The 19,053-nt window shown below is 41.0% G+C and overlaps 1 protein-coding gene across 1 annotated transcript in view; it reads right to left on the reverse strand.

The window, feature by feature from the left end:
* Nucleotides 1-19,053, reverse strand: part of MAP3K5 (mitogen-activated protein kinase kinase kinase 5) — a 196,164-nt gene that overhangs the window by 11,902 nt on the left and 165,209 nt on the right. The window contains exons 22-25 of the mRNA XM_069487666.1: nt 12,619-12,796; nt 12,355-12,523; nt 8,905-9,090; nt 5,718-5,823 (exon numbers count right to left, since the gene is read on the reverse strand). Of these exons, the coding sequence (XP_069343767.1) occupies nt 5,718-5,823; nt 8,905-9,090; nt 12,355-12,523; nt 12,619-12,796 (639 nt within the window). The remainder of the gene's footprint in view (nt 1-5,717; nt 5,824-8,904; nt 9,091-12,354; nt 12,524-12,618; nt 12,797-19,053) is intronic.

Below are 19,053 nucleotides of genomic sequence, written 5' to 3' on the forward strand. Positions count from 1 at the left end.
TTTTTTTTTTTTTTTTTACAGAGGAGAGGATCTTTATTTTAATTTGAGATTTTAAAATTAGGTTTAAAAAAACTTAAGAAACAGAATTAAAGATAAATCCACCCATTCAATAATTTTTTTCTAAAGTCTGCATTAAATGAGGAGCCATGGCCGGGCACGGTGGCTCACGCCTGTAATCCTAGCACTCTGGGAGGCCGAGGCGGGTGGATCGCTCGAGGTCAGGAGTTCGAGACCAGCCTGAGCAAGAGTGAGACCCTGTCTCTACTAAAAATAGAAAGAAATTATCTGGTCAACTAAAAATATATATAGAAAAAATTAGCCGGGCATGGTGGTGCATGCCTGTAGTCCCAGCTACTCGGGAGGCTGAGGCAGTAGGATTGCTTAAGCCCAGGAGTTTGAGGTTGCTGTGAGCTAGGCTGACGCCACGGCACTCACACTAGCCCGGGCAACAAAGTGAGACTCTGTCTCAAAAAATAAAAATAAAAATAAAAAAAAATTAATGAGGAGGCAGGCATTCTTTAGGGAAGGCCCATCACACTAGTAATGCACTCTATGCTTTTACCAACCAAATAATGCCATAAACTCAAGATGCCATCCAGGATTATATCCAGTCTTGCACCAGCCCCTCAGGTAGTCCAGGACATCTCAACAAACACTAGAAATGCTACCAAACCCAAGCCGCCACTGCACATGATTTATGATGTCATTAATGTCAAGCTATCAGTGGACAAGAGTAAAAGAGACAACAGCAAAGCTGACTAAAAACAAATAGTTTTGATTAAACTCAAAGACGTTCAGTACAGTGTTCAGCAAAAAGGCATTCCTGATATTCTTTTTCTGATCAAGAATCCCTCACCACAATTAGTTGGCACATCTCCTTAGTCTCTTCTAATCTGTGACTTTTTTTTTTAATCTCTCATGACCTTCACACTTTTGAGGAGTGCTGGCCAGATATTTTGTACAATGTCTTTCATTTGGGGTTCAACTGATGTCTTGTCATGATTAGGTTGAAGCTATCCATTTTTGGCAAGAACACCGCAGAAGCGATGTTGTGTCCCTCTCAAGGCTCATATGGGAGGTACATGATGCTGATGTGTCTTATTACTAGCGATGCTTACCTTGACCATTTGGTTGAGCGGGTGTCTACCAGGTTCCTCCACTGTAAAGTTACAGTTTTTCCTTTGTAGTTAGGAAACATCTTGTAGGAAGACACTTTGAAACCATTCAAATATCCTGTTTCTCCTTTTTCTTTTGCCTCTTAATTTTAGCAGCCATTGAAGGTCCTTGCCTATAATAATTATTACTGTGGTGTTTGCCTAATGGTGATTTTCTATTTCTCCCATTCCTTCTATATTTATCAATTGGAATTCTACTGTAACAAAGAGCTGACTCTTCCCTTCCATGTATTTATCTGGTTATTTATATCAGTATGGACTCATGGATATTTATTTTATTCTATGAGCTATAATCCAATACTGTCATTATTTTATTTTATTTTATTGTTCAGATTGTCCTGGCTTGGACTGTTGGGAATGCCTTCAGTTTGTCTCCAGTGTCCTTCCAATAAGCCTCTATCCTTTTTGGACACTTCCTTATTTTTTGCACCACAAGACATTCCAGGCTAATCTTGATTTTCCCCTACCCCAGGCCTGGAATCAACCACTTCTCCAAGGAGCCCTGATTCCTTTTATTGGAGAATGGTGTTTAGAAACCAGGATCTGGGTCTTCTCAGCAGACAGATCTAGGAAAGGTGTGTACAGTCACATGCCACATATTGACATTACCGTCAACAATGAACCACATATACGATGGCTGTTCCATAAGATTATGATTCTGTATTTTTTCACTGTACCATTTTTATGTTTAGATACGCAAATACTTCCCATTGTGTCGTAATTGCCTGCAGTATTCAGTACCACAACATGCTTTGCAGGTTTGTAGCCCAGGAGCAGTAGGGTATACAATATAGCCTAGGTGTGTAGTAGGCTGTACCATCTAGGTCTGTGTAAATACACTCTATGATGCTCAAATAATGAAAAAACTACTAATGATGCATTTCTCAGAATGTATCCCTGTTGTTAAGCGACACATGACTGTATCAATAATGGTATACTTTTAAATTTGTGGTCTTCTTTAGCATGTTTTTTGAAATTTCTTACGTTAATTGTAGTATCTTCTCACCTAAAAGGTATTTTTACCATGCCCATTTGAAGACAGTCATTTTTAAATATAGTTTCTTTATATCTTAATTGTATAACAAAATCTTTAAGGATATTTGGAAATTTGATGGAACTGTCAAATGACTAAAATCACTTCATCTTGTTCACATATTTCATCATTTGTATACTGGTGTACAGTATATATTGGCTTCCTCAACCCTGCAAAGAATATAAAAATACTTTCTCCATGAACTTCTCTAAAATTTCCACTTTTTTGAGACAGGCAGCCAGGCTGGAGTGCAGTGGTGGGATTGTGCCTCACTATAGCCTCGAACTCTTGATCTCAAATGATCTTCCCACCTCGGCCTCCTGAGTAGCTACTAATGCTTGGCTAATTTTTTTTTTTTATTTTTTGTAAAGACTGGGTCTCACTATGTTGCCCAGGCTGGTCTTGAACTCCTGGCCTTGAGCGATCCTTCCACCTCAGCCCCGCAACCTGCTAGGATTATAAGTGTGAGCCACAATGCCCAGCCCCCAAATTTCCACTTTTTCTTCTTTTAAGTGCTTTCAAACAGTAACTTCAGTTGAAATCAGAGACTCCTACTAACCTCCAAGAAATCAATGTCATGTTGGAAGGACAAATAACTGTCTTTAGCAAACACTTTTCGTAAAGAATGTGCCTTGTTCCACACACGGTTGGTTAAAGCAGTGCCTGTCCCTGGGACGCTCATGCAACGGAGAGCTCGAGCTCCCTCTCTGCAGCCTCCCTGTTGCTCGCCTTAAACTTAACAGTTTCACCCACAGTGTGATAATTAGTCACTTTTGTTTTTAAAACTTTCTATTTTGGAAGAATTTTAGATTTACAGAAACACTGCAGAGATACTACAGAGAATTCCCATATACCAGCCACACAGCTCTCCCTGATATATCTTACATAACTATGTCATATTTGTCCAAACTAAGAAATTAACATCAGTACAGTATTGTTAACTAAGCTCTAGACTTCAGAAAAATTCCATTAGTTTTTCCACTAATGTTCGCCTTTTTTTTTTTTTTTTTTAAGAGATAGGGTCTTACTCTGTCACCCAGGCTGGAGGGCAGTGGCATCATCTTAGTTCACTGCAGCCTCCAACTCCTGAGATCAAGCGATCTTCCTGTCTCAGCCTCCTGAGTAGCTGGGACTACAGGGGTGTGCTATCGCACTCAGCTAATTTTTTTTTATTTTTGTAGAGATGGGGTCTTGCCATGTTGCTCAGGCTGGTCTCAAACTCCTGGCCTCCAGCTATTCCTGCATCTCGGCCTCCCAAAGTGCTAGGATTATAGGGGTCAGCCACTACGCTCGGCCTTATTTTCTATTCGAGAAACCACATTGCATTTATGTAATCGGTACTGAAAGGAAGTTTTTTTAAAAAATTAAATTACCAGATCATTTATATGCTGTTAAATTATTTCAAAATATACTCTCTCTTTCCTTTCCTCATTTGGGCATCCTTAGCTTAGGTTACTACTGTGTTTAACTCATGGCCTACACCTGTCCCTTTCAGAGAGACACCCCTGTTCCTCTTTACTCCTTGTATCTTTTGAATCTATCACCCCTCCATAATACCTTCCCTACAGCCAGCATTATCCTAATGAGGAATCATTTAAATGTAATTATTGCTGACTTCCTTAGAGCATGGATTTCTAAAGTTCACATCCAACTGCTAACCATGTGTTTCAAAGTCTCTGTAGAATTTTTCTAAATTCTACAAATTTTCCAGCCTCATTTGTTATAATTAGGTGAAAGTCATTTATTAATTGTTTCAACCAAATATTTATCAGGGATATACTGTTTTTTCCAGGCATGGTGCTGGATAGCATGCCAGGCACAGAATAAAATAAAACATACAGTTGCCCTCTGGTGAGGGAGGCAGCCATTAAACTAGAAACAAAAACAGGTTCAGATTTGTGGTAAGTATCACAAATGGGTGGAAACCATTTCCGAGGCGAGAGAGTAACAGAGGGAGCCTACTCCGACTGTGGATGTGGTGATAGGTCAGGACTCTCTGAGGAGGCATCTTTTAACCTTAGACCTGAAGAGTGCAAAGGTGCAAGCACAGGACGGGGAAGGCCTGGGGTGGAGGCGTGCTCCAGGAGAGGGAACATGTTCAGGGGTATTAGAACTTTTACTTGTATATAGTTCTTTCTTACATAAGAAAGAAAGAAATTAATATTTATTGATGTAAAGATTTACAAGTCAAACACTCAAATATTCTGAGAGGAGAGAGGGAACTCCACAACTCAGAAGGGTGGACAAAATGTGTGCTACCATTTATAAATCACTGAAATTTTAAAATATTTCATATTGATCTTATCTTTTTAAACTTCTATTTTAGAATACTTTATAATATCAGGTACAAATTATTCCCTAGAACATATTTTTAATTTATATACATAAATCTATCTATATATCTTTCTACCTACTCATACCCACGCACCCATGCATCTATCCGCCTCCCCAACACATACACACATACACACACACACACACACACACACACACACACGGTGGAATAGCTTTGCTTACAATTTTTTATTAATGGATAGACTATCAAAACACTTTGCAGGTTTTGCTTTAGGGTATGAATACACTCTTTACTTGCTCCATAAAGCCTTGTTTCACCAACACTACCCCTTTTGTACCTCACTGCCAACATAGCTGGGGCTGTGTCTAGACCAGTGATTTCCAAACCTGGCTGTGCCTCAAAATGATTGGGGAGCTGTATTAAAATCAGATTCCTAGAGGTGGAGCACAGAGGATTTTTAGGGTTGTGAAAATATTGTGTATGATACTATAATGGTGTATCATACATGTCATCATACATTTGTCCAAACCTAATAACATAAAACACCAAGAGTGAACCCTAATGTAAACTATGGAGTATGGGTGATAATGATGTGTCAATGTCGCTGCATCGATTATCACAAATGTTAGGCTGATACTGGGGGAGGCTGTGAATGTGTGAGGGTAAGAGGGATATGGGCAATCTCTGTACCTTCCTCTCAACTTTGCTATTAACCTAAAACTGCTCTAAACGAATAAAGTCTATTTTTTTTTAAATCAGACTCCTGGGCTTTATCCCTAGCAGATTCTTACTCACCTGCTATGAGAAGGGGCTCTGACAGCTGTAATTTTAAAGACCTCCATACATTGCTCAATGCACTGGCAGATTTGGGCACCACTGAGTAAAAGGTGACATATGAAGTATTTTATGGGCACAGATATCTGTACACAGAAATGCAGATTTATTTGGGTCACCTCTATAATTTTTCTTTTTCTTCATATTCAAACATGCTCTTTAAAGACAAGGAAGTCAGTCTTTCTCACTCCTAGTAAACATTTTTCTTCGTGCACTGGATATATGCACTGGATAAATGTTACTGCGTTGCTTTGACAAGATTTTTAAAAAAGGCTACCATAGTTTTATAAGCACTAAGGAGATATTAGAAATAACAGATGAACAGTAATATAAAATATCCAAGCACTAAATATTTGCAGAGTAATTTAATATTTCTGACCTGGAACCAGAATGGTAATAGCTGTCTGTACCGCCTTCCGGATGATACTGTCTAAGGCAAACATCCAGTGCGGCTTGATGTTGTGATTACGAAGAACTTTATTGACCTGGAGAAAGAGAGTGACATTTAGCCTACTTTAATTTTTAATTGCAAATAATCTAGCTGATCCAAGCACTTGGACAAAAATAACTGAAAGGTTTCTTCACTGTATTACAAAGAATTTCTTTATGTCACTGGAAAACAGATTAAAAATTGCCAGATTCAGGTTTAGTGATCCCCACGTAAGCAAATAAGTTATTTAAGTGAAAAGTGGTCTGGTTCCATGAGAATGTCACTTCTTTGGGACTCAGAATATGCAGCTTCCAGCTTTTATATTTGTAGAATGGGGGGAGGGGAGGGGTCAAGGAGGAAGAGGAGGTCCAAGGGGCTTTAAATAAAAATTCAGCATACTCTGGTGATCTGGAAAAGCAGGGAAAGAGAAGCAGTATTAGTATTTGTCACTACCTACAGGTTTGCTACGGCACAGGCCTTGCTTCCTTCCCATGGCTGTTCATAGCTCTGTAGAAAGGGGAGTGTCTGCTAAAATACTCAGAAAGCCTGTTCATGTTATTTGTTTATCTATTTATTTTTTTATCTGCATAATGAAGACATGAAACCTGTTCACATTAAGCCTTTGTCATAAAGGTATATCTTTTTGTAGTGACTAGCAATGTTTTACATATTTAAATAGATACATGCACTGGATTTTTGTCTTTATTTCTTTTTTAAAATTGTAGTAAAATGGACACAATTTACCATCTTAACCATTGTTAAGTGTACAGTTCAGTGGCACTAAGTACATTCACATTGTTGTGCTACCATCACTACCACCGATCTTCAGAACTCTCTTCACCTTGCAAAACTGAAACTCTACATGCATTCTTCCCAGCAAACCATCATTCTACTTTCTGCTTCTATAAATTTGACTACTCTAGGTACCTCATATAAGTGGAATCACAGTATATGGCCTTTTGTGATTGGCTCATTTCACTTAGCATAACATCCTCAAAGTTCATCCCTATTGCAGCATGTGTCAGAATTTCCTTCCTTTTCAAGGCTGAATCATATTCCATTGTGTATGTATATATGTGTGTGTGTGTATGTATATATATATGCATACACACGCACCATGTGCATTACCTTTCTAAAAGCAACTATTTATTATAAGGCTAAGACAGGCTCATTTAAAGTTTGGATTAACTCCACTACTTGCTGGTTGACACAGGCCTCTAAGAAAAGAGATGATTTCCCCAACAGGGCTCTGGTTAGAGACCTCAGAGGAAGCTGGAGAGATGATGACCCAGCTGCAAACCCACACCAAGAGCTGGAGCTCCAGTTGCTCATTCCTGTCCTTGGTCCCTCTTCATCAAAATCCCCAGCTGAGAAGGGAGTCAGTTTGAGGACTTCCTCCTACCAGTTGTTCAGGAAGTGAACCATTGCTAGGTTCCCACTTATTCTAGGAAATCCATTTAGACTGAGTTTGTCCTGGTACCTTCATTTATTTAAAGGATTTACCTGCTTATTTGACTAATGAGCATAACACTTAGTAAACTAAAATATTTCTCTTAAGAGTCAAACACACAAGGTAGAACAGGGATGCTTTATAACCATAACTGGCTCCTCTTAGCTCTTCATTACAGTAAAGTATATAGGGCCCATTCTTTGGGTTCATTCCCATCCTGGACTTTGAGTGAGCAAGAGCAGGGGTGTGTGTGTGTGTGTGTGTGTGTGTGTACATGGGTGGGTGTCTGACCTGGCCTGAGGCCCAGGATCACAACCAAATAGCTCTCAATCTGGATTCTACAGCAAACTCTCTAGGCCAGAAGCCAAACGTGTGGGCAAGTACAAATTAGCTCAATCATTTCACTCTATTTACAGATGGCTGGGTTTCCCTAGCCGCAGTGTAAGCATACCTTTAAGCATTTAATATTAGTGATAGGCTTTGCCAGTTTCATTTCCTGTGACCTCAATCAAGTCAGAGGGGTTACACAGTGTCTCAGAGAAAACTAGTGGCCATTGAAAAATTATAATTTGATTTTATTTTTACTTTTTTTTTTTTTTTTTTTTGAGACAGGGTATTGCTATGTTGACCAGGCTGGTCTTGAACTCCTGGGCTCGAGGGATGATCCTCCCACCTCAGCTCACCAAGTAGTTGAGACTACAGGTACATGACACTGTGCCCAGGTAATTTGGGTTTAATTTGGGGATCTTTGATGTTCCAAATTTGCAATGTCAAGACACCTTCTATACAGGAGCAATAAATACATTACGGCTGAATAAATTTTTGGAATTTAAATGAAATTATACTTCCATATTTACATCATTTTGCTTCCATATTCACACCACAGGCACCATAAGAACCCTCCTATTTCAGTCTCCCACACCTTGTGAGGGTCTTCTGGGAGTGGCTTGAGGCTTTTTTGGCACAAAGTTCCACAGATAAGTCTTACCCAAGAATAACACAGAGAGCTGTGAATAAAGCTTTCAGAAGACTGGCTTCTAGTTTGAGTTGCATAGCAACTCAGTTTTAGAGAGAATTCTCAGCACTCTCTCATTAGATCATGTTGCTTAATATTCAGTCAGTGATGCTTTGTACTCCAAAGTATATTTCTGGCTAGAACACAGTGTATATTTATGAAACAAACATGTTTAAAATGTTCTATATGGAAACCAGAGGAAAACTGAAGGAAAAAAAAAAAACCCAAAATACTGGTTTTATTCAGCAGCAACCATTTCAGTCTGCACTGTTAAATTTTTCTCAATGGCCACTAGATGGCATTTCTCAAATAGAATTAGGAAGTGCATGACTAAAGTGTGTTATGTTGCTAAAGTCATCAAAATAAATAGTGACCCAACATAATTTCATAAGAACAAAGTTCAGCCATGGGAGATGTTTATAAGTTTTGCTATTTTCCATGGTGATTCAGTTTTATGCATGTCTAATTTTGGAGAACGCAAATACACAAAACAAATCTGATACTTAGAAGCATACAGATAGGTAGATATCTCACATTTATCATCCAAAGAGAATACAGTTCATTGGAATTATCAAAGAAAGAAAAGATAAGAGAAATTATGTTTTATCTTATTTTCCTGACCAAGTTTAGCTTGAGTTTGTGAGGAAATATTGGCAAAATATCCTACTTACAGCATCTTGAAAACCGAAGAGCACCACCTGGACCTGGCTAATGCCATGGCTGTCGAAGTCTAGCTCCAATTTCAGCTTTGACAGAGTGGTGGCTATGATTTTCCGATCAGTGGATCTCACAAATTCTCTGAGGCTTGCAATGAGGGTTGTGATGTGCTCCCATTTTAGTTTAGGTTCTTCAGCCCCCTGTGAATAAAAACCCAACAATCCCTCAGTCAATGTGTGCTGGAGCCCTTTCCGAGAAGAACTGGCTTCCAAATGCCTCCGGCCAAGGGAAAAGACCATATTTTGAACCTTTTGGCTCCTCTTCACACACACATGCCCCAACAAGAAATAATCAGACTTTGAGAGAAAGGGCACCTACCCCATACTCGGGTCAGTAGCCGTGATACACGGTCAGATACACCAAGCTTTGCCCAAACAGTGTGAGGCAATAAGATTCTTGCTCTCAGACATTTTAATTGGGAACTAAAGAGAGACTTGGGCAATCGCCACAGGATTCTCAGTCTCAAAGTCTGCCCAGAGAGAGAAGTCATAAAATAGGGTCATGAGTATGTCCAATGATAAGGAAGGACGCAGCAGCAACGGCGTTGAGAAGGATGATAGGTGCGGAGAGGACAAGTGGACAGAAAGAGAAATGCACACCAAGCGAGCCAACAGCGTCAGATCCAGAGAAAAGATGTGCAAAAAGTCCCTTGGAATCACGCTCTGGTTTCAGTCTCTGTGAGGCTCAGCTAGGCACCATGGCTGGAATTCCTTAAGAGTCCACTTCCCCCATTGCTACGTGTTTCTACCTACAATATGTCCCTGATATTATACTTCAAACGCTCTTACAGTGCGTCAGTTCCTTGCAACCAAAGGACAAACTCCATTCTTTACCCATCAATGAGGCAATTAGTTATAAGAATGGACCAATGTACTATTTTTTATGTTAAACATAGATTATAATATTTAAACAAATGGCCTCTCTCAAATTGAATATTTTTTTTTTAACTTTAGGCAAGGCACATTGCTTATTTAAAGAAAACACAGTAAGATGTTATTTATCCTCATTTAACTTCAAGAAACAATAGGATTTTTATTATGCTCATTTCTATCTCATATTGCACATTCCTTACTGCATCAATTAAAATTAAAATTCCGCAACTGGGCTGTGAAAATTATAATTTGTAGGATTCAATTGAAATAAAAGAGAAATGCACCATCAGGTTTTTTCTCTTAATATGTATTTGGGAGTTCAGTCTCATATTGATGTTTTCATGAGAAATGATTATATTGAAAATCTTAAAAGCTGTTATTAAGGGAATATTTTAAAATCAGACTTGGAACCATTATAAACTTAGTTGTTTCTTTTTTCTTACCACAAACTAAATTATACCCAAAGTAAAGATTCACAGGCAAAATCATAACACCATGAAAATATGTTCAAGAAGAAAAATGTGAGTTATTCAGAAACTGGAAGCTTCTTTTAGAGAAAAATCAGTTACATGTTTGCTAACAGTTCAAATAGTAAACTCTTTTTTTTATTTTTACATTAGCTTTGTTTTCACAACAGAAAAACGTTGCTTCTGGTTTTCTGATGTGTGGGTCACTGTCCTACAAAGGAATGATCTCTACTCTGCGAACTGTTCTCTGTCCAGGCTATTTTAGCCACTCACGTCACCGTTTATTTCTGTTCTCACTCCCATCTCTCCATGTTAACTCACTCACGTGCCCTCATAAGTGAGCAACGTGGACAGTACTGGGTGAGCCGGACTCAGTGTCGAGTGACATCTGACAGTGCGCCTACCTTGAGCACTTCTGGTACCAGTCACCGAATCTTCTGGAAAGGTGCTCTCTTGTCATTACTGTTTAAACTTCCTTAAAAAACCAGGAAGTAGATTTTGGAAGGATGTTACAGATTAAAAGCCTTTTCATGATTTCATGGTTTGAGGACCTGACCAACACCTACGTTTTGGTTCTGTTATAAAGCGTAGGCATAAATGTAAAAATGTATCAAGAAATATTTAATAAAATGTAAACAATTATTTCTCTTTGGTTGTAGAAAAAAATTAAAGACATTATATTAATATAACTATTATTAGGCTGCTTGACAATGACAACAACAGTAACAATAGTTAACATTTATGGAACATTTTCTGTTATGGTCTAAATCGCTCCTGATCCCAGTGACTCCTGACAGCAACCTGATGAGACAGATTCCTCTCTTTTCTAGATGAGGAAGCTCAGGCTCTGAGAAGTTAAATAACTTGCCCGAATCGCACAGCCTTTAAGTGATGGAACCAGGCCTCAAACAAAGGCAAATCCAAGCTGAGCCCAAGTTCCTAACCATTATATTCTACTGCCCGAGGGCTGGAATAGCCAGCTGTGAGCCTGGGTCAGGACCTGCTCTGCCACTAAATCACCGTGTGATGTCACAGTGTCCTTAACAGCACAGTCAGAAGGACCCTCGCTGTCCCTTGACCATGCTCAACCAGTTGTGCAACTGTGATTCTGCTCAGCAGTTTCTAGTACTCTGGTAGCTTCATGCCAGGGCACCAAGGCAAGCCCTGATGGTTGCTTTTCAGGTTTTCTTTCATTTTGCCTTTTATAGAGAACATTCCTGCATGCTTTAAAAACTAGAAGGTGCCAAACAATTGAGAATGATTAACCAATTCCAAAATTTAAGAATTTCAGGACAAGCACAAAAGTGATACTTTTGCCAGGCTTTGTGCTGAAGGTTGGGACTACAACAATGACCAGGACATTCCTGCCCTGATGGAGCTACAGTCTAGCAGAGAGACAAAGAAAAAGCCCCCAAACAAGCTAACATTTTCTGTACTGGAAAAGTACTTTGGGGATAATTATGAGATTTAGGCAATTCCTGGGTCCTAAGGATTTCTGATCTAAAATCAAGCATCTTAAACTAGTGATATGCCATAGGAACTTAACTTTCATATCAATTAGCCTCTGGTGAAATTCGTTTTCTTATACCTCCTTTTGCTTAAAGTCGAAGTTTCCAAGAACCTATTGACCATGCCAAGTGAGGACTTACTGTAATGTACTTATCATTGCCCATCACCCTTCATCTAAATGTAGCCTCACAACAAGCTCAGGGTTTTTGCTGTATTTGCCGATGTTTCCCAAATGCTCAGAGAAAGTGGCAGGTATCTCAGAATTAGCAATTCACGTGGCTAAACAAATGAATGACAGGTAAAAGAGACTTGTAGTGATCAGTTGGAACCTCATCAACATGAAAAATTTGCTTCTGAAATTAAAAAGCAGCTTACGTTAAAAATGCAGTTTCTACGTTAGAGCTTTGCTTTCCCTTTTCCCTGGGGGTAGGTTTGTTTCATCATCGTGAGCACAACAGCTTCCTCATGCCTCCACGTCATGCCACAGTTCCAGGTGGTTATGACACAGGCAAAATACGCCAACTCTGGGAAGTGAGGTACCTGTGAGAGGTCTTACCTGAGCCAAGGACTCCATTAAGTTTCTCACAATTTTGTCCTGGTCTTCCGTCAGGATCCTGTGAAGCGTGGCCCGCCTTTCACTGTCCTTCCTCAGCATAAAGAATCCGGAATCTTTTTCTTCAGGGGAAGGGGGTGCACTGTGATCTTCAAAATTTTCATCTGGAATGCTGAAATGATTTACGCAGCATAAATCACAATCTCCTTTATAAAGTAACGCGTTTAACAACATACTTCTTTCACGTATAGTCAGTCAGGTTTTTACCCCAAAAAGAGCGTCCGAATTCCTTTTACATCTCTTTCTCCGCAGGATTTGGCTCTTGTTTTGAAAGAGAAGGGGTCCACCTTTAGCTCCGTGTCGGGTGAGACCGAGCCGTACTCGCTGCTGCTGCTGGTATCCTCCACCAGGACGGGCACTGGCAAGGATATACTCCTGAGATACTCTGCTGTGATGAGAGCAGCAAAAAGGGAATTCATGCTTTTAAAAACTTGCACAAACTGAAATACCTGTTGAAAGAGGTGTATATTCTTCGTCCAATATGTCTGCAGTTCCCAACCAAGGGCCATGGACTGGTACTGGCCTGTGGCCTATTTGGAACCAGGCCACACAGCAAGAGGTGAGTGGTGGGTGAGCTAGCAAAGCTTCATCTGTATTTACAGCCGCTCCCCATCGCTCACGTCACTGTCTGAGCTCCGCCTCCTGTCAGATCAGCGGCGGCATTAGATTCTCACAGGAGCACGAACCCTACTGTAAACTGTGTATATGAGGGATCTAGATTGCAAGACCCTTATGGGACTCCAATGCCTGATGATCTGAGGAGGAGCTGAGGCAGTGATGCTAGCACTGGGGAGCAGCTGCAAATACAGATTATCATTAGCATATCATTAGAAGAGAGGTTAACAATGTAATAATAATAGAAATAAAGTGCACAATAAATGTAATGCACTTAAAACATCCTGAAACCATCCTGCCCCCCGGTCCCTGGGAAAATTGTCTTCCATGAAACTGGTCCCTGGTGCCAAAAGGGTTAGGGACCACTGCAATATGTCATTGCAATGAGCAGCATGATTACACTGCACAAGGAGCTGGTCGTGTGACTATGACTGGCTCCCATGCTCAGTATAACCTGTGCAGGGGGGCAGCCAGGAAAGGGCCTCCTGGGCCCCAAATGGAATCTCTCAGGGGTATAAAATAGTTGAGGAAGCACCAGGCTCAGTGGCTCCTGGGTCCTGATCCCCCATTTCTATTGACTACTTATTACTTTTATTTACAGGTCTTAGTTTTCACATCTACAAAATATAGGACCAGATTCATAATTTCTAGGCCATGTTCCTCAGAGGCTTAAGGGTCCACCTTAGCATTTTGGAGCTGCCTTGGATAGGGTGAGTGAGTTGAATGTTGTAAGTCTAGATCACAGGTTCCAACTCTGTTTTGCCTGAAACAAATATGCTCTGACCATTACATATAATAATTCTGCTTAAGGACACATATAAAAATGATTCTTTGCTAAAAACAAATTTTCAAAACCAGCGGACTTGATGATCTCTTTGGTCTTTCCTGGTCCTCAGATGTTAGTGATTCTATAGCAAACATGGACTTCTACTTTATTTGAATGGAGACTAAGGTGGCACAATAGGAGCTGCATACGTTTCATCAAACACTGGTTTTAAAGACAGTAATTTCTGCCAAGAACGTTTTAACCAAACACGTATCCCGATGCTATAAAAGTCTTTCACGAAGGAAGGTGTAAAATTATAAAAAAGGAAATCCACTGTTGCCTGGAATCCCCTTTTTACTTAATTCTTCTTGAGTTGGGCTGAATCAACAACTGCCCCGTCTCAAAGATGGGGGATGACAGTCAGCAGGGGACTTCTGACTCCATTCACTGTGACTGCAGATCAATGATCATTTACGGGGAGGGGCTGTAGCAGTGGGCCACAGAGACTCCAATCAGACACACGTGCACAGGTTTGAGGACTCATCTCCTAACTCTGGTTTATGAAAATCTAAAAGCCAGACAGGCCTTTTCTTTCCTTTCTTCCTTCCCTTCCTCCAACTATTTTCAGACTCCATACCTTAGGATTCCAAGTATATGTGTGTGTTGTATTATATGTTGTACATACAACTGGAGGAAAATACACCAAAATATGCCATACAGGTCAAGCATTCCTAACCCAAAAATCTGAAACCTGAAATGGCCCCAAATCTCAAATATTTTGAGGACCAACATGACACTCAAAAGAAATGCTCCTGGGAGCATTCTGGATTTCAGATTTTCAGATTAGGGATGCTCAACCGATAAGTAGAATGCAAATATTCCAAAATCCAAAAAATCCCACATCCAAAACACTTCTGGTCCCAAGTATTTCAGATAAAGGATACTCAACCTATAATATTAATGGTACTTATTTCTAGAAAATGTGATTTGGAGTGATTGTGATTTTCTTTCTTTTTCCAAAATTTCTATAATAAGTATTATTTTTGTAGTCAGAAAAAAATGTTATTGAAAATATTTTCACAAGCAAATATTCAAGAGGTAGCCACATTACCAAGAACTTGATATATCTAATATATACTTAGTGATGATCCAGAAGATGAAAACTATCTCATTACATAGCAGGAAATGACATTTCTCTCAAAATATGTCACCCCTGACACTGGGAAGCTCTTCCATGCTGCTCCGTTTTGGAAAGGATTTTCTAACCATATCCGGGAGCATCCTTAATCATAAATCCTGCAGGGAGGATACATCCCACCCCCTGGTTATATCAAAGATGCCATGAAAAACCATCCTTTTACTCTAGCCTTCTTGTAGGCCAGGTGAAGACAAAAGGTTTTAGAGGGGTATTAGCTTTGGTTTCACCTGCAGGGAAAAAGAGGGAAATGTATGCAGCTCCCACAGGGATGCCGATCTTAGGGAAACCATCTTACTGGTCAGTAACTAAAAAGTTTTCCAAGGATGAACTGGTTGAACTATCTGCTTTATTTAAATGGTTCTGCAGCAGAATCACTAGCGGGTAGGAAGCAAGGTGCTGCCAAGAAGAGTTGCTGAGTCAATCAATCAAACACCACAGTGTCTTATTTAAGCATGTAGAGAAGCCCAAATGCCTGCACTGAAGATGTAAGGCAAGGCAAAGTGCCCAGCACGCAGCGTTTCCCAAATTTACCTGTGCATGGAATCCCTTTTCTCTGGAGCAGCTCAGGGGCTCAGCATTTCATGAGCCGTATTTTAGGTAGTGCTGCTATGGCAGAAAGCAAATGAGTAACCTCTTCCTTGCCGATAACAGGGAGGTTGTCTTGAGAGAAGAAAGGTTTTTCGGGGGACCCAAACACAGGACTACTTTTGACAGGATATTTCTGGGGGTGGTCAATGTCTATGGTGTGTTTTGCTTCACTAGAGAGATAACATCAGCCGTATTTGGGGGAACAGATTTCAGAATGGACAAAACAGTTGCTTGGAAGCAAGATTTTCATTGCTATGAGATGTCAAGTCCCTAAATTTAAACATTGCTGCTGGGAAAAGATAGCTGAGGAAAGGTCTTTTGCCTTCATGGAATAGCCCGTCTCCTTCATAAGGAAGGATTTATGGAGTTCACTGCCGATCCCTGATACTCAGGGAGAGTTTCTTCACCAGCTCATAGATGGGTGATCCTCTTTTCAATGCATGCCACACTCAGAAACAGAGATGTTCATCATTTATATTTCAAAAATGAAATTGGTATTTCTTGAGAATAAATAGATTAAATTCTATCTGGAACACTACCAGGAGTTTCTATCATGTGTTTGCATATGTCTATGTGTACAGGGCACGTATCTAAAGAAGAGAAGGAGTAAGGACTTGAATTATCCTGCTTGTTGGCTTTTTGGTCACATTATGTGGTTTGATTACCCAGTAATGAGACAGCCTGTATCATACCCATGAAAGTTAAGGTTGCTATGGATACCGACTGCCTCAAAGGAGACCTAACGAGGTAAAACTGTGTGTGCTAAAAGATGGAACCCAGTGCCTGTCATTATGGCTCATTTAGGAAATACAGGGACTGACAGATATTCTGCACGCCCTGTGTGCAGAGCCCTGATTCCCTCCTCTGCCTGATTTTAAATCTGGTCATGCTAGATTGCTTCCCCTTCTCCGACAGGCCCATCCATTCATTCATCCAACACATAGCTTCTGATCAGCTACTTTTTGGTGGGTAGCCAACAGGACTTGCTAACAGGTTGGCATGAAGAGTGTGAAAGGCAGGAATCAAAAAAGACCCCAAGGTTTCTGGCTTAAGAAAATGACTAGATGTGTGTACTACTTACATACTAAGGAGAAAGAATACAGGCTGAAGGGGAAGCTCCTTTTAGTAGGAATGGGATGTGATGTGACAGTTCAGTTTGGGAAATGAAGAAGGTCAGAAGAGAAGACAGAGCTAGAGGTGCAACCTGAGCAGCCCCTGCCTAGAGGTGGCATTTAAAGCAAAGGACGGCGTAAGTTAGGGAAAAATAAGAAGAGAGCGTAGGACCCAGCCCTTAAGAACAACAATATTTAATGGAAAAGAGGAGGATGAAGATGCAGCAAAGGAGAAAGCCAAGGAGCAGCCACGAGGCTGGAGGAGAACAAGGAGAATGGGGTGTCTGGAAGCCCACATAGGAGAGGGCCGAAGCAAAAGAGATCCAGAATCCAGCTGGGGTTTTGGCCTTCTATGGAAAAATAGATGCTTCCTCTATTGTAAGGGGCGGGAAGAGGGAGAAAAGCAGTGTTGAGGCAGGTAGCATTACGTGTTTGTAGCAGAATAGGATCAAATCCACACCTGAGGTTTTCAGCTTCTCAAGATTTCCAGGCAAGTGAGAAAGTGTGGTACCTTTCTGCAGTAGCTGTCACTGTAAACAGCGAGAAGCTCAAGTATAATTACTTCCAGAAGAGTATGCTGACAGTTTCTGGATAGCACAGAGGTCATAAGTCCCTGGACATCAGCTCATCTAACCGAGTGACTGGGGCTTCAGGCTGTGAGAGGAGCCAGCAGGGTTTCCAGCACTGGCAGCCTGACTGCTGCTGCTCTGCCATCTACTGAGAAACCCTCTGATGTGGGCTGACCGTGATGAGTCTACAAGAGGATGAATGAACCTCTCTGAGGGTATGTCAAAGGTGTGTCTCTAGAGAGGTGTTTCTCACCGCTCCATTCCTGGGGCTGAGGGGAAAGGGTGAGTCCAAAATTCCCTAAGAGATGATTTACCAGGAAGCCGGGGGTAGGCTGGAGTGGGAGGGAGTGAGTGGCCAGACTGTGGACCCCACATTGCTGGGAGCTCCTGCCTAGGAGAGGGAGGTGGCTCTAACTTCAAGGAATTAGATATGTTCCTGCTTTGGGAAAGTGGGAATTTTCTAAATCCCTTCCATCGCAGCCTCAGATCCTAATAGCTGTTCACGAGCACCAGGGACCTTCATGGTTCTTCTTCTCCAGGATGGTCTGGGGACAAAGCCCAGCCCCACACAGTTCCTAACTGGTCATCCTGCCTCCAGTCCCCAATTGTCCAAACCTCAAATAATGGGTCTCACACTTTAGTGAGCATAAGAATCATCTGGGTTTACTTAAAAGTACAGGATTCCAGGTTGCAACATCAGGTTCTGAGAAGGGCCAGGCATCTTCATTTTAACTAGCATCAAAAGGGGCCCATGCAGGCAGGCTCTGGGTCTATTTGAGTCACTTCTGTATTCCTAGTGTCTAGTTCTTATATTCCCAGGGCTAAGTGCACAGTAGAAGATTGAAAATGTTATTGAGTGAATGTTATTCAATAAACCATCCTTCACACAACTATCGGAATGATCCTTCAATAGCTTCACTGTCCAATATGGCAGCTAGTAGCCTCATATGGTTATTTACATTAACATTAAATAAAATAAAAATAAAAATTCAGTGCCTCAGCCATGGCAGCCACATTTGGAGTATGTAATAGTCATATATGACTAGTGGCTAACGCACTGGACAGTACAGGTATAGAACATTCCTATTATTGCAGAATTATAGACCCAATGCTGGTCTCTAACCCTGTTCCAAATTAAAGCCTTTCCCTGGCTCCCCACCCTTCTTTGCTAATTCCTTAGCATTTTATAAGGAACCCTTAGGATCTGAGCCTCTTATCACTCCTGCTTATGCTTTAAACACCAGCAGTGCTGAGCCCCAAGGGCCCCCTTAACACCCAGTGTGGTTTCACACATCCTGGCATCGCCCGGCTCCCTCCTCCCCATCCACCTGATAGACTCACAGTCATCCTTACTCATCGGATGCCACCCATTGGGAAGTCTTCCTTGAAACCATGTTCCCAAACTGACATAAATCACTTTCTTCGCCTTTGTGACTCCCTCAGCACGGACTAAATTATACTATGGCAGGATTGGTTTCTTCCTCTGTGTCTCCCCTACAGGATCAACAGCTCCTTAAAGTCAGAACTCTGCCTTTTATCATCCTTACACACTCAAGGCCTAGCAAATCTCCTGTGCACACAGTAAGTGCACAATTTATGTTTACATTAAAGCGAATTACTAAATCTCTGGGTGTGTGTGGCAATGGGAGCAGTCAGGATTAGACAAGTCACTTCTCTTTCTAAAGGGGAAGGAGGGCGTCATCACCGTCACCCTCCCGCGCCCCCCCTGAGGGAAAGCTGAGTGCAGTGAGTGAAGGTGGAGGCCCTCAGGGGTAGGACAGAGGCCTGTGCTCT

The sequence above is a fragment of the Eulemur rufifrons genome, chromosome 15 (assembly GCF_041146395.1).
Source record: "Eulemur rufifrons isolate Redbay chromosome 15, OSU_ERuf_1, whole genome shotgun sequence".
NCBI classification, from domain to species: Eukaryota; Metazoa; Chordata; class Mammalia; order Primates; family Lemuridae; genus Eulemur; species Eulemur rufifrons.